The sequence below is a fragment of the Diadema setosum genome, chromosome 21 (genome assembly GCF_964275005.1).
Source record: "Diadema setosum chromosome 21, eeDiaSeto1, whole genome shotgun sequence".
NCBI lineage: Eukaryota > Metazoa > Echinodermata > Echinoidea > Diadematoida > Diadematidae > Diadema > Diadema setosum.
Window position 1 is genome coordinate 7,167,373 of NC_092705.1, and position 23,729 is coordinate 7,191,101.

Sequence of the window (23,729 nt, forward strand, 5' to 3'; positions counted from 1 at the left end):
CCCCTCCTTTTCCCCCACATATACCCAGGGGGAAAAATTAAAAGAAAAGACGATTGCAGATATCGTCTCCAATCGCCTCCGATGCAATCGGAGGCTAATCCCACAATTTTTCGACAAAACCGGGTCAAAATCCTTGAAAAAATCTCAGACAATGTGACTGCTCCACTTTTATTAGGATTATTGCTAGGATTGTTCAAGGATTCTTTATTTTCTACGACGACCCCCGGCCAAAACTAATCCCCGACAGATCGCCAACATTGTGACTGGGCCATTAGTCATGGCTATGATAAGAACCATGGCCATAAATACTTTGGTTGAATGCAAACCAACAATCTCCTGATCACAATACCAAGCTTTCGCCCAACAGCCAACGCTGGTTCTTTTCTTATTCCTTGTAGTAGCGGGTAATGTGTATTTATTCAAATTAATGAAATCTTGCGACAAATTGCTTTTACTGCAGTTGATTGAAATATCTCAAATATCTTGCAACAAAATAAGTGTGAGTCACTTCTTTTTCAGTGCAGAGTTAACTTCAAAGTCTAGTATTTTTTTTTATTTTATTTTTTTTTTACAGTTAATGCCTTCTCTAGATACTAGTAATGATTATAGATAATGATATTTATATTGGATGGCTTTAATTCATGGAATACCACACAATATTGCACTTGTTAGGACCAATATTCCCTGGTATCCCATTCATTGCCATCCAACAAAATTACTGCACAGCCATTAACAACCCTAGCCCATATGGAATTAATGCATTGGCCTCTGCTTCTCATTCAATATGCTCTTTTATTGTCCAATGAAAATCAAGCGGCAAGAATATGTGTTTTTAAAATGTTCTATGTGGAACACCTGTTATGGAAAAGAAATATTATCTGCTATCAGTTGGGACATAGTGCAAATCACTGTTGAGCAGTATTTATAAGTGATTTATATGACCCTCTGCTTCCTCCCAGGTAGCCTTTAAACAAGGCGACTTGCTCTGCGTGCCCCCGTATAGCGCGTTTACCCCACAAACCTGTTGGCCGGCAAGTGGAGCGAGCCGCCTTTATCCACTCGTTCAGGGATGTGTACGCAGAAAATACACACGGCACCAAGGCAAGCCGCGCGCGCTTGCTAACAAATTTATATTCTTTGACAAATTTGCGTACAAATTTGTTAGCAAGTGCGCGCGGCTTGCCTTGGTGCCGTGTGTATTTTCTGCGTCAAATTTGTACGCAAATTTGTCAAAGAATATAAAGCAACAACAACGACAAAAGTACACATCCCTGAACGAGTGGATAAAGGCGGCTCGCTCCACTCGCCGGCCAACAGGTTTGTGGGGTAAACGCGCTATACGGGGGCACGCAGAGCGAGTCGCCTTGTTTAAAGGCTACCTCCCAGGTCACAGCATTTCTGTTAGTATCAACTTGGATTCAAGGGATTGCCCTATGACCCTGGCGGTGGTCAATATTTGTTTGATATGTCATATGAGCCAGTGAAATACCAGTGAGCGATGGGATCAACATGACCATGTGAAAGTGGACCAATTTGAAATGTTGTCCAGTGTGCCAAACCTTTCTGAAGATTTTTCCGGAGGAAGACTTAGTTCATGTTAACAAATGGCAAATGAAGAATGCAGTGGATAATGAAATCAGGGCATGCTATTTGGGTATGAACAAGTGCAACAAGGTACAAAGACAGTGAAGTTTTTGTAGATAGCCAGTTGTGGGCTCGTTGGTGATGCCGTGAAAATGGCTGCCAACTTCAGTGCATACACTACTTTCAAAATATTTTGACGAACTCATAGCACACGATGTATTACTGTAAACGCCAAATATTTTGCTAGGTTTTTATCTTCACGGATTTCATGAGTCAGGTGCTATTCATGAATTTAAGGACAAATGAAAATATTGACTCTGATCTTGACATCGTCAAGTGTATCTGAAATGCTCCAGCAACTTGGTTGGTCATTGCTCCAGCAGAGGAGAGAAGACATGAGGGTGACTCTGCTGTACAAAATGCGAAACTCACTATGGACTTTAACCTGCACCACTACATACAACCCATCAAAAGACAGACACACACAGGCCACCCCTACTGCTACCAAGTTCCTCGTTCCAGGACGGAACAACCGTCATCAGCAGTCATTCTTCCCCCGCACTGTTCGGCAATGGAACAGCCTATCCCAAGAGGCTGTACTTCTCCCCACGGTGGAAGCATTCCGTTGCCACCTAGTGGAGGATGTAAACTATAGAGTGTGGGAATAGGTTTTTTTACTTGCACCATGTAAACTACGCACCCTTCATCCAGGCACTTCAACGTAGGAATGCCCATTGCAATTTATGCACACACACACAAAAGTCATCTGCAGTAATCTTCAGGACTGAAGGATGCAGAATGAACAGAAGAAGAAGAAGACATGAATGTGACATGCACGCATACATTTCTCCATTCAGTACTGTACTCCACAATCGCAAATTTAACCACTTGCGATACTATTTGGAAGTCAATATTCTCAATACAGTGTGTAGTTAGGATTAAGCAGAACATTCTAACCTTTTGGGGGTTTGAAATTTTGTTTTGGGACAGTTATAAGTCCCAAGATAGCATTTCAGACCCTAGACTGATCACTCTGTATGTCACCTGCCACAACTTACTGTCATCATCCAAAGAATTTAAAAAAGAAGAAACAACATCATTCATAGTTGGCCACATCGTGTCTAATTTCTTGATGTTTGTATCTCTTCAGGCCAGTTGTCAAGCCAGCGAGCTGCCCTCCTGGTGCGGCTCTACAGAGGGAAATTCAGGGAGTCCGTCGAAAGTTACCTGGAGGAGTCGATCATAAGGCGCGAGCTCTCGGACAACTTCTGCTACTACAATGAGAAATATGACTCTGTGGAAGGTATTCAATCATGTCCTTACACCTACTTGTGACTAATCAAATGGATGGCTTAACTCTTTATGTGCTACGTTTGCATGCCCGACTCAGTCGACGGCGTGCCAAGTTCGCACATTTTGCTCAAACGCACCAACCTGCCCAAACCAATCAATAAATCGCCACCCAAATGCCGAGGTGCAATGAAAGCTTCACTCGCGATTCCATTTCTGTCACATATAGCTTGCATTTATGGTGATGGAATATCAAGTGGCATTTCCAGTTGAATTTGTGGGTAAATTCTGTGTTTATGGTGCTGTTTTGAGCCCAGATGTCGTGTCTGAACAATGTTGTTGCTACTGGATACTTGAAAGAAAAATAATCCTAGATTTGTCATAGAATTTACATCATCATTGCAAAGTATGGCATTTTTTCTACCATTTTGCTTGCTACATGTCCAGCGCAACAAAAATCTATAAAGAGCTACAAGGAGATAAAAAACAGAGTGTTTTCCCAAAGTGTGCCTGTGCTGCCGTCTCAGAAAAACATGGCACGCAGGGGGGTTTACTCCATGTCACATGAAGAGTGCGATGTCATGCACAATAGAAGGTCTGTAGTAGACCTTCAAATCACAGGAAACATTATCATATAATCATATTTGTGTGTTACAATGCAAGTAGAAGAGAGTAGATTTTGTCTGTTAGTCTCAATGGTTGCATATTAGTGCAAATTTGGTCTTGCCGCCTTGGCAGAAATATAATGGAGAAGCTACTACTTCTTCTTCATGGACGCATCTGAGATCGAGTACACAATGCCTTGCCAAATATCTCTTTCCATCATGCAATATCTGCATGTTGGCTATTTCATGCCCAATATCTTGTGCAATTATTATAGCTCAGAGGTCTTCTTTCTCTGTATGGGAAGGGTAGCCTCAAGGAAATTACATCAGATATGATTTGGACCTGGATTGCTGTCACTTCAATTTTTTCATTATTGGCGGTCATAAATTAATGAAGAAACTAAATCTATATCAATCCACAACAAAACAAATAATCTTGGAAGTTTTGTTATGTGTATATTCCCTAGGAGGCCACAAAAGATGAGCAGAATTACCTCTGTATCAGTTGTCAGCAGTGCTATATGCTGATCGTAATTTTCGGTCTCTAAATACCTTGGGCCTGTTTCGTGAAGATTGATTGTAAGATCAATCTTGCAATTGATGAGATTAAAAAAACTTGCATGCTCGATCTGCTATTAAACCTGTGTGTTAAATCAATTGTAAGTATCTGTATGAAACACACTTACGAACATTATTGCTCATACGTTCAATTCACCGAGTTACGTTCAATGAATCAAGCGTCAGATCAATCGTAACTCTTTAGGAGAAAGGCCCCTTATTTCATACGTGTCACATCACTTGATCACAGTCACTTTCGTTATCTCGCTAGTGTTGATCTTAAACTAATGAAGGTAGTGAACCTGTCATTCAGGGATTCTGCATTCAACAGAAAATCCAGTAATTCTTGACTTCAATTCTGTAGCAGCCTCCAACAGTTTTCTTCATTTTATTGAGGCCAGATTGTTTCTTAGCCAAATTTGAATTTGATGCGTTTTATTTGGTTTCCACCTGGCTAATATGAAGGCGAAGGCAATTACAAGGCAAGAGCCTCAAATTAAGGGCTTTATGGTTCGGTGATGAAAGGTAGTGATATTGAAATCTCAGTTTTTATGATGGACTGCACGTTCTCAGGTTATTCCTCAGGAGGGGAATTTTTTTTTTTTTTTGTTCTCTCTAGCTCAGAGGATTACACAGACTGATTAGAGAACAATAGTCAGGTATAACATGAATAGTAATTGCTGATGTCTCAAATATTCTTATGCTATTTTGTTGGTGCCAGGCACCTTTAAATGTGTGGGTTTTTTTTAGTGGATAAATGGTGCTATAGAAATGCTGCTCATCATTGTCATGAATGCTGACTTAAAGGATGACAAATGTTGTGATTACTGTTTCCACACACTTGCACACAAACAACAACAATAAACGAAAGAGGAAGTAAAGTCAGCCAAGAAGGTATACATTAAAATCATGACACTTTTCTTAGAAATATATTTTCTCCTTGATAAGAAGCTGCAATTCCTCAAGGCACAATGATGAGGGTACACCAGCTGGAAGCAGTAAGAGAGAGTGTGTGTTTGAAATAAGATGCTTGATTCTGAACAAAGGTCATAGATTCAGGACCTGGCCAATGCAGTCATTCATCTGTGGATGTGGTACATGTATGTTGCCCACAGTGTCCCTCTTTGTCCAGATACATATGAATGGGTAACTGACAATGCAGGGGTGTTAATAACGTGGCAGGGCCATCTGTTGGCCTTGTGGCAACACTCAAGAGACTACACTGGATAAATAAGACCCTATAATCATCATCATGAGAGCATATCATTGACATCATGAATACAACTGTTTTTGCCTTATTCCGTGTTTGCATAAATTCACCAAAGGCACAAATGACTGGGCCAAGAAGACCTTGAAGGATCACGCCGGTGACAAGCGGGAGTACGTCTACTCGAGGGAAAAGCTGGAGAGGGCCAAGACTCATGATGATCTATGGAATGCCGCTCAGGTAACTAGCCATAAATGGCCCCTAGTAGCCATTTGATGATATTCATATGTGACTGCCACTAATATCAGTGTTCTTTGAAAATGGGTCTAGGGTAATTACCCCTACCCCCTGGGCAATTACCCCAGACCCTTCCCCTCACCCTAACCCTAATCCTAAATCATGAACATAAACCTGACCTTAGCGCAAACTCTAACCCTGACCTTAGCGCAAACTCTAACCCTAAACCTAACCTAAACCTAATCTTCACTCTAACCTTATCACTAACCAGTATTTAGCCTGGGAGTAATTGCCCTCAGAGGGTAATTGCCCTGATACAGTGAAAACATATTAAACTTCTAGAAGATTCCATAATTTTCTGGTTTTACATGTGATTTTGATGTAACTTCTACTGCTCTCTTGATTTGATGAACTCTATCTGTTGAATCGCCTTGGACATGGATTGTCATTAGGCAATAACACTATTCTGGTTTTCAAATGACAATTTTTGCTTATTATCCCCTTATATCAAGATGCACTCTTTGAACAAATCAGGCACTCCTGAAAGTGATAAAAAAATCACTACTCCCTCTCCTGCTAGATTTGTGTAAAGAGAATTGTACATCAATTTCGTCCAACGTCCAATTTCGTCCAATTTCCATCCAACTGAAGAGACTTTTAAATTCTGCCGTCTAAAGCGGCGTGCAACTATTTTAGGGCAGCTCTGCAGTAAAAGTTGGCATCTGGCCACAGCCAGTGACATCATGCTACTGCGAGTAATGATGACCCCAGCAAGAGTGTCTTTGGTTGTGCTCTGCAGAGAGAGAGAGAAAGAGAACCAGAGGGAGGAGAAGGAAGAGAAATCCAGGGAACGTCTTGCTCTTCGTGACACATGTATTTTTGGCACGGCCTGTTACTATTCATAGCCCGGTGCATCTGTCTACGGCTGCCTGCATTGTTCAATTTGACCTCACCCATGAGTCACGTCACCATTTTTGGCCAAATAGGGGATAACTCTGACGTTTCTGGCATTTTTCTCTCTTCTAACCCCCTTGCTCACTTTTTGGCTTGCAGAGTTCATCTTTCATGTTGCATGTATCATATCATAGTGTAGTTAATGCATACTCTTCATTTCTTACCTTCATTGAATTTTTTTTTCTACTGCCCCCATTCCACAGAGATTTTCTGTCATTGGTCACTTGTCGGTAGTCAAGTTTATTGCCGGCGGCCACCCATCGAAGTGTATCGGATCCATGTCTGATGAATCTGACTCATGTTGGTCGATTATCAGGTCAGTGTCAGACATGTCTGGTGGTGATCCGATGAGGCGAGATCATCCGATGAGGATCACCCGTGACATTGTCTGACAATCACCTGATATTCAACCAACCAGGACGGATTCATCAGATTGCGATCCGATACACTTCGGTTGGTGGCCAGAAGCAGCAAACTTTGCTTGCAATGAGTGACCGATGATAAAAAATCTCTGTGGAATGTGGGCAGTAAGTTTAGCAGGAAGAAAAATTTGTCTTTGATGCTCTGTTCACTTATTAAAACTATTTCCAACACTTAGCTAAAGACAAAGTGAAGACTTGGAGGCAGACAAAATAGATCATTAGACTTTCTTTGATTGTGATATGAAGAGGAGATAGTAGAGTTTGCCAAATGCTCTTGTTCTTTGAACTAACACAGAAGAAAAAAACAATGATACAAAGGAGAGCCTTAGAAGGAGAAGGGACTGTGAGGAAAGTAATGTAGTGGAGGAAATTCAGCAGGAGAAACTTGGGGTGGCACTGGCAGCGAGAGGAGGTGGAGGAGGAAAGTGAAGCCTTGAGTTGCATCAGATAAACTACAGTTAACTGTGTAGCTGGTGACAGGTTCAACAGAGAAGGTCTTTCAGAGTTCATGCAGAGTGCATTGCATGAAAGAGGGGCGAAGTATTAGAAGGGAAGGGGGGATGGGGGTATGAGTTATGGGAATAAAATGCCAGAAAAGTTCAAGAAGAGCTTCAAAGGGAAGACTGGGGGGGGGGGGTGAAGACTGAGGGACAGAATGAGAGGACAGGGTGAGAGAAAGGTTGATGGAAAGCTCTAGGATACAGATGAGGAAAAGGTAAAGTATAAGGTTGGCCAATAAGGGCAATGAAATGGTTTGAAATCTAGGGTTAGTGGGAGGATGGACTAAGAATGGTGATAAAACAGATATACATTGTAGAAGAGAGAAAGGGAAAAGGTAGAAGGATGAGGAAATGATCAAAGGGAGGTGATGTAAAGAGATCAGAAGGAAAAAGAGACAAATGGGGGCGGGGTATTTAGAAAAAGCACAGAGGAAGAGTTAGGAATCAGCCCAGTGAAGGAGAAGGGAATGAAGGGTTGGAGTGATTTATAATAGAAAAGGGTGGAAGGGTGAAGAAATGAGTGTAGGAAGGATTGAGGAGAAGAGTTTTAGAAAGGATGAGATGTGGTAGGTAAAAGTATTTTTGATGGGTGAAGGGGGCAAGTGGAACAAAGATGGAAGGACTTAGCAAAGGGGTGAGAAGTGGAAGAAATGGGGAGTGAACAAGGACAGATAGTGATGAGGAATGGGGAAATTGATGGATGAAGGATAAAGGAGAAGACTAAGAGTTGGATGGCTACAGATTGAGGTAATTGAGGGAAGGGGAAGAATAAGGGAAGGTGTGAGGTTTTGGAAAAGAGCAACAAGGGATGAGGGAGTTCATAGGTGAAGGGGTAGGGGAAATAATGTGAATAGGGATGAGGGGGAGGATTAGGGTTAAGGGATGGAAAAAGAATGGGGAAGAGGTGAGAAAGAAGTTTGAAACAGTGAGATAGGGTTAGAGAAAGATCAGGGAAAGAATGGGACAAGGGGTGAGAAGTGAAATGGGGGAAGGGTGAGGGGAAAGGATAGGTGAAAGGTAGAGGGGTTTAGCGAGAGGCAGGGAAATGGGTATGGGACAGGTTTGGGGCAGAGTTGGAAGGAAATGTTGGGGGAACACTTTAAAGGGAAGGTTTAGGGGGAATGGTGATGAAAAGGGGGTGTGAAAGAAGTAGAGACAGAGCGAGATAGGTACATGTAATTATGAAGCAGACTGGAACCCCCCCAAGAAATCTTCAGTGAGTCGATGGCAGTTTGTTCATCAGGATCAGCATGTGTGAGGATTTTGAAGCCTCAGGGACTGGGGTACCCTCCTCTTCAGAGAGACATTGCAATAATGGCAAGCTCTTGGTTACTATAGCAACACAGAAGACGTGTGTTGATAGTAATGATGTAATGGGGGATTTTGGATGGGGGACAGAGAGTGAAGGGGGCATCTGTAAGTCTATGGTTTATTTGGAGAAAGAAGTTATTTGGAGGGAAACTTCACATTCTGCTTACTGTACATGCACAAATTTTCGTAGTGCATTAATTTTCGCGCATTTCACGCTACTTTTGACTAGCGCGAATTCTAAAACCCCATGAAAATATCTTCCCGATGTTCTCACATTTTGAATAGGTTGACAATCATGCAACACAAATGTAAAAACCAGTGGATATGTTTTTGAGCCGCTCAGCACGAAAAAATTAATTGTCCGAAAATATTGATGTTTACAGTAATTCAAAGCTTATTTAGTTTTCAATATGGCATGACCACATAGGTGTTACTTCACAAAACAGATTTACGATTCCAGTCAATAGAAACCAGGCATTGTTTTAAATACTGATGTGTGCAGCACGTACAAAGCATACTCTGCCATGTCATACTTCTTGCTTTGTGGGTAATATGTGGTAGTATTCTCACTGATACGAGTGAAGTGATGGACTCGATCAAGATTTGAACCCACAACTTCCTGGACCCGCAGTCGAGTGTCCATGTTCTACAGCACCTCACTAGAGTTGAACCGATATTGTGAGTTGTACAGTGAGCATGTATCATTTACATGTATCATTTGTGTGTGTGTATGTTTGTGTGTGTGTGTGTTCGCACGACAGTAGTCCCTTGCATTGGTATTTGTGTACCTACAATGATGTAGATGTGCATATAGTGTGATAGCTTGGTAGAAGCCCTAACATTTAACCTGTAGGGGAATAAAAAAAATGAAAAAAAATGAAGAAAGCAAGCACATGATGGCCCTTTGTCCTGGAAAAATTATTATTTTTTTTTTCCAGTGTAACATTCTCCTAACTTTGATGGTTGTAAGCAGAAAATTGATTTTCTTATGATGGTGAAGTGCTATTACGAGGAAAAGTTTATATAAGTAACCATTTTGTAGCAATGATATCAAAGCACTTTTGCATGAAAGTGCAGTGAGATTCATGTTCATTTGCTGGATTTTTGTTTTGCCAACAATTGGCAAATAGTGTCATTTCAACTAGAAATCACTCGTTTAGAGGTTTCGGTGAAAGCATGTATATTTTTGACATGTGATAGCATACATACATGTTGTACTGTATATCGTAAAACCCGACAGAAGACACATGGGAAAGCATGGGCTAGTTGCTCACACACACAGGGTTCTATGAAGAGGTTGTGCGTGCACAAGTCATGCACAGGAATCGAGGTTTCCACTCGACTTCCCCGAGAACTGCCGCTTCACGCCGAGTCAAAGTTGCATGCCCCCGTGAACAAACGATGGGAAACCCAGGGACCCGGCAATTACCATCGGCACGTGGTCAGCCCACGCCGTCTTGCTAGCCAGCTGCACATGACCACGACTATCCCATAATTCCACTTGCTGCGCCAGCTTCTAGCCAATCAGGACGTTCCGGAACCCCGGAGGGTGGTCACATGTCACGGCTGTAGGAGTGTGTGTGAGTGTGGGGGGGGGGGGGGGCAGTGGAGGGGGATGGGATACGGAGGGGGTAATGGAGTGGGGTGGGAGGGGTTACCACTTGTGAGCAGATGTGCAGGCCTTTCTACAAGTTTGTGAAGACATACTTATGCAATGTCAAGGCAGGATTCAAGGTCATGGATGTGTTGTCGTATCAGGTCATTTACCATGTAATTCTTGTAAAGATAGATGTAGAATGGGGCACTAGAGAGGTGGCGCAAGAGTGATGTAGCACCTACTAATTAGGAGGACAGACTAATAACGGTAATTACATAAAGTGTTAATGAATGTTTGACAAATTGTAAGAAGGGGTGGGGGTGGGGTGGGGTTGGGGGAGGGGTCAGTGGTTCTGAAGAGACTAAAATTAGTGTGCAGGGGTGAGTGTTGGAGCAGTGACTCGCAAGTACGGGTTGGTGAGGGGACATTTAGGGATCATCTTGTAAAATGCATGCTAAGACTGAACCGTGGAAACTCCGTTTTCGTCCAATTCATGTTAACTTCATCTAGTTGAGATGTTTTTAAATTGTGAATACATGATATGGTCTAAAGGAAAAAAAGATATGGCTGTGAGACTCAAAGGAAAGTCATTTGAATGAAGGCAGCTTAATTATTGTTTGAAAATGTACAATGTAAATACATGTATGGTGTCTTTTTGTTCTGTACGGTTTGAAATATAAGCATTGCATTCTTTTATTTTCCTTGCCAGTAAAGGATCTTACTTGACTTTGCAATTTTGGAAAGTGTCGTAGATAAGATGTTGAAAGTTTATTCTTTCACTTCTGCAATGTTATTAGTTCAGTTTCCTTTGGTACCAGGAAGCATTTTTCATTGTCATTATGAACGTTGATGAGTGGACTTTCATCTTTTCTTTCTATCCCTTAAAAAAAAAAAAAACCACCATTCTTCTGAGCAAAATGTATGAAGTCACTCTGTTGTTGTTGTTTGTTTTTGCATTTGGCATTGAGGCACCCACTGATGTGTATCTTTAACCCTAACCAGGCCGGGCTTTTTTGGGTGTTCTGTGGCCGGGGAGGGGTTGATTCAACCCCCCCCTGAGATCTCGGCTGTCGATCGTGCAATCGCCATGAAATTTGGCACGTGCATTACCTGTGCCGTAATCTACCAAGCTATACAAAAAGAAATGGAAATTTTCGTCATAATGATTAATTATGCTAATATATGCATAAAATCATACATTTTGCTCTAAATCAGAAATTAAAGCTCCTAGAATCCTAATTTTTGATGAAAAAATTCTTTGTAGCATTCCTAACAATGTACATGAAAAAAAAATTTGGTATCAAAATCAATTTCTTATGTATTTTATTGTTTTATGAATTTCTTATGTATTTCATTGTTTTTTCGACCTTTTGTTTTATCATTTTTTTTTCGCAAAATTTATGACAGAACCTATATCAAGCATAATTATGCTAAAATTAAATAGTTTCAGCCTATAAAAGTGAAAATAATCATATCTTTATGAATAAGAAGAGAAAACTCCATTTGCATAGACTTTATACACAAAATCACGTTTTTGAGCCATTTTCGGTCTGACAGGCATGTATAAAACGTTATGCAGCGTCGTAATGGTATGCACGATTTTCGCGAAAATGGTGTCAAAAGATGTGCGAGACTTGAAAGTAAAAAGTCAGCGAACGGCGCGGTCAAAAAATTTCGCGCGGCGGAGTAGTGGTGAAAAATGTCGAGGGGGGGGTTGATTCAACCCCCCCCCCCGGCCTTTTTAGGGTTAATTAGTGGTCCATATATATTTAGATTTCATTCAGAGCCTCATTTCTGTACTTTAATAGAATGATTGTAATGATACAGATATGAGTGATGATAATGATTATGATAAGGATAATGATAGTAGAATGATGATGATAATAATCATCACACCTTAATTAGAGTAATGATGATCAGAATTGTAATAAGGTTAATCATGATTATTAAAAAGAGTGATGAAAATAAGTACACTTAACACTACGGTGTGCATCTCAACTCAAACAGCACACATTGTTGATGTACTGTATATGCCATGTGCTTTTTGTAAAACTCTTTTGAGAGAGGTTGAATTTGCAATCAGCAACCACAGTGACAAAATGTGAAATGAAGAAAGAAATTCAGAAGAAAATGCTGTGATTTCCCATCTTGAAGACACACAGTGCATAACTACATTTGGGGGCAATGTAATTGTGAATTATTGAATTCACAGTTCATTACAGTTGACTCATGAAATTTGCAAAGATAAAAACGCTGCTCATTATACCAGTTGCTTACACACAACATTTGACTAGTGGCCTTTAAATCATACTTTTTTTATTCTGTCACATGGTACAGGGAAATTGTATGTGCTGTCATCTGTACATGTAAGCTACCTTCACTTGTAAAAGTTATCAATTAGGGTTACAATTTAGTTAATGGCATATGCTTAAAGGGCACCCCAGGGAAGTTGTATCAATTTAGAACTAATCTCTTAAGTTCATTTTGATGCCAGTCCTCCTTTACTGAGCTGTGTAGATCCTTTACTACAGCTTGTGTGTCGTTGAAAAGTTTCACATCATTCATTTTGGTGGCTGTGGATTGTTTGCCAAAGTGCCTTGTTTTATCTTGATAAGTCCAACCGTCATTAGTATCTGCATTAAATCTGAGAGCTACCGCTGACCGTCAAACAGCTTGAACCACTTCCCTCTGTAAAGTTCCTCGCTGCCGCGTTGGGGAGCATTAATATGTTTATTCAGGTACCCCAAAGTGACATGAAAATCGACGATAATTTGCCAGTTCCTGTTTTTCGTCGGCAAGTCCAAGTGGTTGGCTCTTCAGCTCTCGTTCCCCTTTGTTTCCTAGAGCCCCCGGCACGACGGAGTCAGACATTTGAAGAATTTCCTGTGCCGAATTGTGGTTGTCAGTCTGTGAAGATGTAAGCTGAGTCCGTAGCTCTATTGCTAAGCACCCCTGTAAAGACTTTTTTTTCCCCCCTCAACAAAAGTTTGACATCAATAAGCTCTGTTTGTGCAGTGATGTGTAGTAAAGGACAGTGTGAAAATCTGCAGCGTTGAAGGATGACCTCTGAAATTGCCCTTTGAGACTGACCTCTTCTTATCAAAAACATCCATATTTTTTTCTTCTTCACACTCGGTCTCGGCTCTCCTATTGTGAATGCAGAAACCTTTGGCTGCAAGATATTACATTGAACTCTCCTGAAAATTAGTGTAAACATTTTTCTTTGCAAATGGTTGGCAATTCATTCAACTCCAAGACATGTGTGGAATCAATGTGCATCTTTGGGCGAGAACATGATGAAGATTGATAGGAAGGAATTGTGACTTTTCGTTACATTTAGTATTTTGCATGATCTGTCCATGTGATATTTCTGTATATTCTTGTACATGGTCAGAATGCTTAACGAGGAAATATACAGCAATACATTTTACGTAAGAATACTCTACCTATTTACCATGATATGTTTACATAAGAATACTTAACCTATTTACTATGATATGTTGTTGCAATACATTTAACTCCTGAAATGTGTGCCATGCCAGCTTCCCTGATTAGGGTGATTGATTGGTTCTAACTTCGCAAATTTTGCTCAAAATGCACAATGGGGCACACCACCAAACTGACTGATGAATTGTAATATACCACAGCACGTTGAAAGTGTCATGGCCACTGCTCTGTCACAGAATTTACATCACAGAAGCGCGCAATTTTTAAACACAATTTTGCTTTACTGCAGTTTTAGCCTACACACTTTTTTTCAAGAGTTACATGGTTAAAAAAAACAGAATAGCTTGAGAAGTGCTCTTGTGTTGTGATTTCAGAGTAATGTGGCAGACAGGTGGCTTTACATGCTGGGACGCAATGAGTTAAATCAATTAATTTGTGGAAAATTTGTGTCATTGTGTTGAGGTTTTCATATGCAACTCATCACAACTGTGATCAGATGAGATGTTCAAACATTCCGCTCTCATTTCCTATGCGTTTACATCATTTGAACTTTGTAGATGATCCCTTGGCGCATTGATCAGGAGGGGGGTCTTTTGATCAAGAGCCCCACCCCCGGCAACCACATCCCCCTTTCCCCTCCCCCTCCCCCTCCCCCCTCCCCCTCCCCCTCCCCCCCCCCTCCTTCATCTTGACTACTCATCCCCTTTCATCATGTGTCAAGCCACAATCTTCTCCAGTCACGTGGGGCTTTGAAAAGTACTGTGCCTTACGCGCTGATTTGTAGACTGGATTATGATTGAAAGACAGTTGTCTGGCAACAGTTGCTAGACCCTATATCTGGGCTTCTCTCGATAATAAAGTGGGAAAAAGGGGGAAAGGGGTGAGGCGAGGGGGGTAGTTACGGCCCCCCTATGCATCCAGCTCTGAGGTTTTGTGCCCATCACATCCCCACCCTTTGATGCGGCAGCAACTCATTCAGTTTGTGCCATATTGCCTTGGTGGTTCTAAATCCTCTTGAACTTTTCACACTGTAAATCCATTGCCAAGAAGGGAGGCCAACCCTGCCATAGGCTTTTGTGTTCTAGATGTCAGCTCCCTGCCTTACGCTTTTTTAATGTAGATGTATTGTAGCTTGCAATAACTTGCTCAGCTTCTTGTGCTGTTAGTTATATCTCTGATCGTGCCTGCCACATTTAATTTTTTGCGAACACGGCACACTTCTGACATGTATTGGCTGAACGTCGTAATCTGTGTTTTCAATCTACTCTGTGTGCTGAGTAAAAATGTGTCATGCAGCTCAGATATGAAAGCAAATGCTAATACTTGCATTGAGCCAAGAATAAACAAGACCCCTCCCCCCCCCCAAAAAAAAAAAAAAAAAAATATATATATATATATATATATATATATATATTGTGTGTGTGTGTGTGTGTGTTGGTGGTGGTGGTTTGGGACATGACAGTAATTTGTGACATTTGTGTCTGCTTTGAAGAACACTTCAATCTTTCCTGTGTGCTGTGCACAAATGAGACCCAAACTAAACCCTCCACTTCCACAGTAATACTCCTTGACTCAAGGGTTTAGTTTGGGTTTCATTTTTGCATTTTCGTTGTTACGAAATGGAAATCGTGTTAACAGAGCGTTATTTCACACATTTCTTATGCATATATATACAATATGGCTCTGATCAACAGTTTCTGCAGGCATATGAGAACTGAGATTTGCCTGTAAAATTTTCACCTCATTATGATTAGATTTAACTCATAGCATTGTCATCAACTTGTCTGTTAAAGTTTGAGAATTGACATTTTTGATGAATATGTCATCCCATTCCAGATTCAGTGTATGCTGAAAATGACAAGCAAGCTCAACTATGTTTAGGTCTCCTGAAATAACCAACATGCCAGAAACAGAACTAAACAGGAAGAGCATCTCATTTGGCGAAGGAAAAAAGAAAGTTATCACATTTTTTTTTGGTTTCTTTTGCCTCAATGGGAAGGAAATTGGCAAATGCCTTATTAAAGACCACAGTGTATCTGTAATGTGCCAACCATGGGGATGTTTGTGTTTGCAGAACAATCGAGCTTAATCAAGAAATGACTTGCTATTTGTATCATATACGTGTGTGTGTGTGTCTGTCTGTTTGTCTGTCGGCTGTCAAGCAACTTCCTGGGTTCCTTACCCAGATGCCTGGACTATTAAGACCTCTCAGAGAGCAGTCAGATAGAAGCTGCCTCTGTTTTCTCGCCGACAGTCAAAAGTATGAAGTTGTAAAGTGATACCAAGGATCAGGGGTAGGAAAAATGGCTAGGCTCATCATCATCTTTTTTTTTTATTCTCTCTCTCACCCTGTCACACTTACTCTCTTCTATCTCTCTTTGACACTCACTAAAGGTAGGGGATACCTTTTACAGACCTCCCAAAATGCAGCAAAACATTAAATATGAACCTCAGGGGACTTGTTTAGGCCACTGCTGAGAAATTTGGAAGTCAACAGTTATCTACAATTTGAATAATGCACAAAACTCAACTACTCAGTAGTTCTGTGTGTCCGCCACACTTAAGCGTGTTTGTTGCAGTCTTCTGTATTTTTTATCTATAAACACAAATCTAAAAGTATAAGAGCTGATGTAATAACATATAGCGTGTGTGACAAGAATGTATATAGAAATGTTTGTAAGTTTTGATGAACTTTCTTCACAAAATATACATGATGGACACACATGCAGTGCATGGGTCTGCAAAGGTAGCCTAGTAATGTACTGGAATTTACGGTGAGCCCCGAAAAAAATTCAATTCAAAATCTAACGGTCAATAAAAATGTACTAAATGTTACCTTCCACTTTCAATACTTTATGGGAGTTTCTAAAATGATACTCTCTTCAACATACCACTGTATTTATACAACTCTTCATTTAAGGCATGCAAATGGGATTCCCTACCTTTAAAGGGATGGTATTAGTTTAGGTTGCGGTGGGGATTCAGGTTTTCATTTTTGGCGAGGTAATTTAGAAACCACATCGATGAAATTTTAAAGAGCATACCATTCTAAGGAGGAATTTAAAGTTTATTTGATGAAAATAGGTTTTGCAATGGCTGAGATGTCAGAAAACAAAGTCAAACAAAGTGGTCCTAATAAAAGGTTAGACTCACCTTTTATTAGGACCACTTTGTTTTTGAAGTTATGACTTATGACTTATGTAAAGTTTCTGCCCAGTCACCGCTGTATGAGAAGACTACTAAAGTTTGTGATGTCACATGCATAGAACAATATAAGGAAAACATAAAGAGGATTCCACAAAATTTCATTTTTTTTTTCAAGTACATATTCCCTCAACTAATGTATGATAGGGGTAATATTATTCCCCTGCCTTCTGATAGAGGCAAGTCAAGTGCTCTTTTATTATGTAAGAAAAATGAAAATGTGTTGAATTTTCTTCATATTTTCTTCATATATTTCATTTCTTTCGTCCAGCAATGGCAGCAATGAAACTTTAAAAATTCATAACTGTTTAATGGATTGTTGATTTTCCTCAAACTTTCACTGACGTGTTCTGCTGATATTGCTGCATTCACGCAATCTACACATATGTTAAGATGAGCTTGTCCTTTAAAATTAAGTCAGGTGACCTTTTGTGGCTTTATTTTTGTCACTAAAATTCTGTCAGCACAGAATTTTACTGGGACATAGAATTTTTATCCAGCTTGTTTGTGTGTTTGTGTTAGAGTGCGATGTGTGTCACACAATGAAATGTGTCATATTTATGTCATACTTCACTCTAGATTTGATCTACAGGGGGAAGAGAAATATGAGTGGTTTTCCTTGGTTTGTTGAAGGCATTGAGGCATTCTTCAATTCCTTCAAGCAACAGATTTGTCACTTCCTATCAGAATGACACAGTTGAAATGAAGTTATGCCGGTATTGATGTTTGTTCATTTGACAAGCTTGCTTGCATGGAAAACTGTCATTGATACTACTGTTTGAAAATTTGCCACCAAACTTTCTTTGAACATTCTGTGACATCATCGATGTAGGTTTTGATTGACTTTCGTGGTGGTATGAAGTGTGTAGTAGATTTTTTTTTTTCCTGTCAAAGCAGCATGCGTTCCCTTCTACATCTGCCCGGGAATACATCCATTTTCTGCTTCGTCAAGTTTGTCTTGTAGTGACAAAGGCTGAATCTGCCTTTGCCACGTCTAAGCTACACAAACTGATTTGAAATGGGCACGACATAGAGTTTACTAGCAGTCCTCTTAGCGCGAGTATTGTGACCTAATCAAACAAAATAAAAGCAGGTTCACCGACAGTGAAGTATATTTCTAAGCTGGGGGTGGTGGATTTACCTCCGACATGTTTTTTCCAAGATTATGAATGTAACGAAAGAAGAAATCAGCAAACGTGGTATATTTGTATATCTGCTGTGAGGGAAAGGTGGCGTGATCTTGTTGAATGAAGGTTGTCCTGGTGCGAATGTCAGATGCCGGCCAAGTTGTGCCAGCGTGCAGGCTGCAGTGAGTACCGCAGCGTGCATAAGGGGGCACTTCCTCGCTGGCAGCCAGCGTCGGGCGCTAACGAACTTGACGCGGGTCAACAGGAAGCGGCGTGAACTCTGTAAGACCTGGGACGAGGTTATCGTTGAGTCAGGGCGATGCCGTGCTAATTGTCTGCTCCTCTCTCCATTAATCACAGCCCAGTCTGCCGAAAAGTTTCCTGTCTGCCCCGTGAAGGGTGACGTTAGTCATTTTGTCACGGCTCATGCGAGGAAGTCGAGAGATTCTGCTTCACTCGTCCGATTTTTGCGATCATTCTTTGTATTAGTTTCATGTCAATATTTTTGTGTGTGTGTGTGCGTGTGATTGTGAGGCGCAACCGTAATCACCTGGAGCTAAAATTGGCACTGGTATTAACATGTATTGCACAGAGTAAAAAGAAGCTTTGTAACAAATGTTCAGGAGAAAGCGTTAGTGTGTACTCTGTGTGAGTGAATACAGCCATTCTATGAAAGCAACAAGGAACCAATATGTTGAGTCCCCTTAAATGACCTTAAAAAACAACTCTTGCTTGCCTCCAAAATCATGAGCATAATGAAATTATGCCCTCTACCTATCAGAACAATCCATCCACTTCATAATTTTATATATTTTTTCCCATGTAGGGTATTCATTTACATCATAAAAAGATAGTTAATGAAAAGTTCTATATAGAATTGAATGTGAATGAATCATGTATATTTTTTTTTAACTCAAGATCATATAAAATGTATTAAATTTCTACAAAAGAGGCTTCGTCTTATGCAGCAGATGAACAAGAAATTGAATGTAGGCTCTACAAATAACTGACTGCTTTACTAAATGCTTTATACATTTCAAGAGAACAACTTCAATCTGCCCTCATGTCTTCTGTGACAATTGTATGCCCAATTTGGTCCTGTAGCTACTTATATGCTTTTGCATGGATGCTGTTGGTGGACATCAGGGTCCCGTTTCATAAAACTTGTTATCAGTGACAACTGCCACATTTCTGTGACAAGTTTGCTCTTAGCCAATCAGATGCAAGGATTTCTGTGGCTTGTAACAACTATGACAACTTGTCACTGATAACAAGTTTTATGAAACGGGCCCCAGGTGTACAGTCTCCAGTGGATAAATACCATTTCAGAGCATAAATCTCCAAATATTCCATCTGGAATTCATATGGAATTCAGAAAAAACAAACAAACATTGTCAGTATCAAAAGATTTATGTCTATCCCACGTGACTGGCAAATGTTTATGTTCTGATAATTAGTGAACAAGCTCAACCATCGAGCTGTATTTATGCTTTAAACAGGATGCTGCACACCATGTGTGAAAGTGAATGAAAGAATGTTTATTTCAGTATTAGGACGAGTACTATGAAATGCTATAAACAGTTTGGTGCAGATAAAAAGCGGTTAAGCTACGAGTGAAAGCAATCAATTATGACAGATTTATGATTCTTTGAATGTCACTGAACTACCTAACCCAGTGAAGGGTGTTTTTTTACAGGCACATATAACTTCACTATCCATTTGGAGCAATTTGGTGACATCGTTAAATTTTATGGTTTAAGGCTTCTGGAATTGAGAGAGCGCCATCTGTTGATGAAAGTGTGTAGCAGAGACAGCCAAACAGATTGCTCATGTTAATGGTACAAGCCGCTGATGTTGGTTTAGCCTAAATGCCATGAAATAACTGTATACTGAATGGGGTGATGATCTAGTTTCATGAAACATGGAGAACAATGAAGATAAAGCCACAGTGCTTTTGATAGTAATTACCATCTAAAAATATCTTTGGTTTTGGAAAAAAAAAAGCCCCACTAATCATTTACAGCGAATTAGTAGATATTAGATAATTCAATATATCATGGTGTCATACAGTGATGCTTCTACTTTTAACTGAGCCAATTTTGGGTGCTGCAATCTATTGATTTTTTTTTTTTTTTTTTTTTTTATGATTCTCTAATTGAGTATTGAGCCTAGCACCACCAAAAGTAATTTAGCACTTGTTTCATGTTGCCTGTATAGGAAGTATGACAAAAATACAGTGACATCTCTTGGCTGAATTTTGTTCAGTTTTTGGATCACTCATGAACCATGATCACTTCACGTGAAACCCGGCAGAAGAAGATTGCAAATTATTGAATCACTTTAATACTTCAGAGCAAGCAGAAACTGAACCGAGGAACCAAATATGGAAAGTCATGTGCGTGAAAATTGGATTTGTCAAGCCCCTTTTTCCCACTGGCCTGGGAGTTTCATGTTTCAGCCTCATCATTTTCTGGCTGCGCCAGCCACATCGGAGAAACCCGGTGTTCCGTTCTATTCCACTCCTCTCCCTCGGGAGACCTAGCCCCCGAAATATTCTCTTGCGGGGAACGGGCGGAGGAAGGAAAGAGCGGGTCCCGGCCACGGCAGAGACCCTTTCCAAGTTTAGAGATCTCTCCGGTCTATGACTCAGAGACAGAGGAGCATGGAGTCATCGTCATACTGGCTTGGAAATGTGACAAAAGTTGGCAGTGTGATTTTTATCAAATCCCCCTCTCCCTCTCCCTCTCCCTCTCTTCCCCCACCCCTTACCCCCTGCCCATCCCTCGCCCTTTCCTTTCCTCCTTTCTGAAATTTGCCGGCCGGCCGGCTATGCCGAAGGACTTCACGTGGGCCAGATCCTGAAGGCAGCATGTAGAGGTCCATTTGGCAGTTTTTTAGTGATTTTGAAACTCTCTTCATAGTTGTACTTAAAGGACAAGTTCACCTTCATAGACATGTGGATTGAGTGAATGCAGCAATATTAATTGAACACATCAGCAAGAGTTTGAGAAAAATTGGACAATCTGTGTAAAAGTTATGAATTTTTGAAGATTCTGCTTAGTCACTGCTGGATGAGAAGACTACTACAGCTTGTGGTGTCACATGAGTACAACTATATAAGGAAAGTAAAAGGAAAATTCAAGATATTTTCACTTTTCTCAAATAATAAAAGAACACTTCACTTCTTTCTTTCAGAATGCAAGGGGAATAATATTATCCTTGACATGCGTCAGTGACGAGTGGAGGAAATGTGCACTTTTTTTCAAAAAGTAACATTTTGTGAAATTCTCTTTATATTTTCCTTATAACATTGTATGCATGTGACATCATACACTCTAGTAGTCTTCTCATCCAGCAATGACTGTGAAGAAGCTTTAAAAATTCATAACTTTTGAACGGATTGTCTGATTTTCCCCAAACTTTCACTTATGTGTTCTACAAATATTGCTGCATTCACTCTATCCACATGTATATAAAGGTGGACTTGTCCTTAAATTGACATTACCCCCATGGTACTTGATACACATTACCCTTAGGTTTTAAAACATAAGACATGCTTTGATTTTGTGCTCCTCAATGTATTAGTTTCTGCAACAGGAGATTCTTTTAGCAATGCAAACCAATCGAGACTGTCACATCCCAAACTACAACATACCCATTTTTAATTTCCCCCATCAAGTTATGTTGTGGTGGCCATCTCTCTACGCCCATCAGCAGAATGTGATTGACGGATTGATATGTTTATACCAATATTTGCTGATGGCGGTGCTGTATTCTTCCACACGATACATAGTTCAATCCCCCTCCAAGGTGTCCTGAGGTCCCTGGCACAAAGATGTTATTTCCTCTTCACCTTGCGCTTAGTTTAAACATTCATTTCATCATCAGCTTTGCATCCGTTGCCATGGCAACTTCGCGGGGTACCCTTTTCCCCCTTCTTTTCCAGCATTCTACTCTCCTCATGATATTGTTTCAGTATCAGCTGAGTTTTCACCTGCTGGATGAGACACTGCATAGACTATTTATTGATTCATTTATTTCTTTGTTTATATGATTTATTCATTTATTCATCTATAATTTATATATCTACACAATTGTATCCTATTATATCTATCTATCTATCTATCTATCTATCTATTCATTTGTTCATTTGTTCATTTATTCATTTAAGACCTGTGAAGACCTGTCCACTCATTCATGCTGTTATGAGCATGTTGTAGTGATGTTTCATACAAGGTCAATGAGAGTGTGTGTATATACAGATAGGCAATGAAATATTACAACATCGAGAACCACTCTGACCAAATGTGAAATGAGTTCTCTCAATTTCCACCCTTGGAGATGATAGGCAGCGCATTTGTGATGTGGGAGGTGATATTTTGTTTTGCGAATCATTGATTTCATGAATATCAGTTATTGCAAATATTCAAAGAAATGCTGCATTTCACTGTAAAGTCATAGTTTGTTGATACTGATTTGACAAATTGCCCTGCATTGACTGAAATAAGCACAGACTTGATCAGTGTTCGAGTAGTAGCCACGACAAAAAAACAAAAACAAAACAAAAACAAAGCAAAAAACAGAAAAAAACTGGATGAAAGATTTTCATCAATTTGAAAGTCACATTTGTAATTGTAGTGAAGCTCTGTCGTTTCAGTTTACCAATACCTGTCCCTTCCTTCTGCAGGTCCAGATGGTAACGGAAGGCAAGATGCACGGCTTCTTGCGGATGTACTGGGCCAAGAAGATCCTGGAGTGGACGTCATCCCCAGAGGAAGCCCTGGACATCGCCATCTACCTCAACGACAGATACTCCCTGGACGGACGGGACCCCAACGGCTACGTAGGTCAGTCAGTCCTCTCTTATTATGTTGCGTAGATTTGCACAAAGGTGCGTGTATCTATTCGCGAACAGTTTCTTTTTTCAGTTTCATATTTAACCCTTGCATTCTTCAGTAACTTTCATAGGCCAGACAATTTTCTCTCTAAGATGTTGATAGTGAAGTAGATTGACGTTTACTATGATGATAGTTATCATAGTTCAGGAGGTATGAAATATGAGAGAATGATGAACATGATTATGGTATATAGTCACTGTACTCTCAGTACAAACCACACTGGTTGCTCTTTTACCATTTTTCTGTATTGATTAATATTAATTCATGATTAAGTAATTGATCTTTTGTATCTTTCAGCTCCACTTTGATCTCCATTTCTGTGATGTTTCTTCTTTCTTGTAGGGTGCATGTGGTCCATCTGTGGCATCCACGATCAGGGCTGGAAGGAGCGTCCCGTATTCGGCAAGATTCGCTACATGAACTACAACGGCTGTAAGCGCAAGTTTGACGTCGACACATTTGTGCGGCGCTACAAGAAGATCTCGCTGTAGAACTCCGCGTGGTGGCAGGTTCTGTGTACTGCTACACATGGATTGTGTTACCATTGTGTGGAACACGCGGTTACATACATCCAGATGTCTGGTATGGATCTAATTGTATTCCTCAACAGTGATGATGCGAACACTTTTTTAATGCAAAGTATGAGTGAGTGACTTGTAGAAGGAAAGAAAACTTTTAGCAACTACGTATCAACATCTGTGGTAAGAAGGGTATGTGTTGCTGAGAGCTATTTTAGAATACCTCATGCTTGAAACATGGTACGGACCAACATGTCTTTCAAACAATGT

The 23,729-nt window shown here is 40.3% G+C and overlaps 1 protein-coding gene across 1 annotated transcript in view; it reads left to right on the plus strand.

Moving 5' to 3' along the window:
• The window catches only part of LOC140244859 (deoxyribodipyrimidine photo-lyase-like), a 39,712-nt gene extending 16,204 nt beyond the window's left edge, over positions 1-23,508 (plus strand). Inside the window, exons 8-11 of the mRNA XM_072324470.1 lie at positions 2,735-2,887; positions 5,363-5,484; positions 22,731-22,890; positions 23,284-23,508. Coding sequence (XP_072180571.1) covers positions 2,735-2,887; positions 5,363-5,484; positions 22,731-22,890; positions 23,284-23,432 — 584 coding nt within the window. The 3' untranslated portion in view covers positions 23,433-23,508. The remainder of the gene's footprint in view (positions 1-2,734; positions 2,888-5,362; positions 5,485-22,730; positions 22,891-23,283) is intronic.
• The last annotated feature ends 221 nt before the right edge of the window (positions 23,509-23,729 follow it).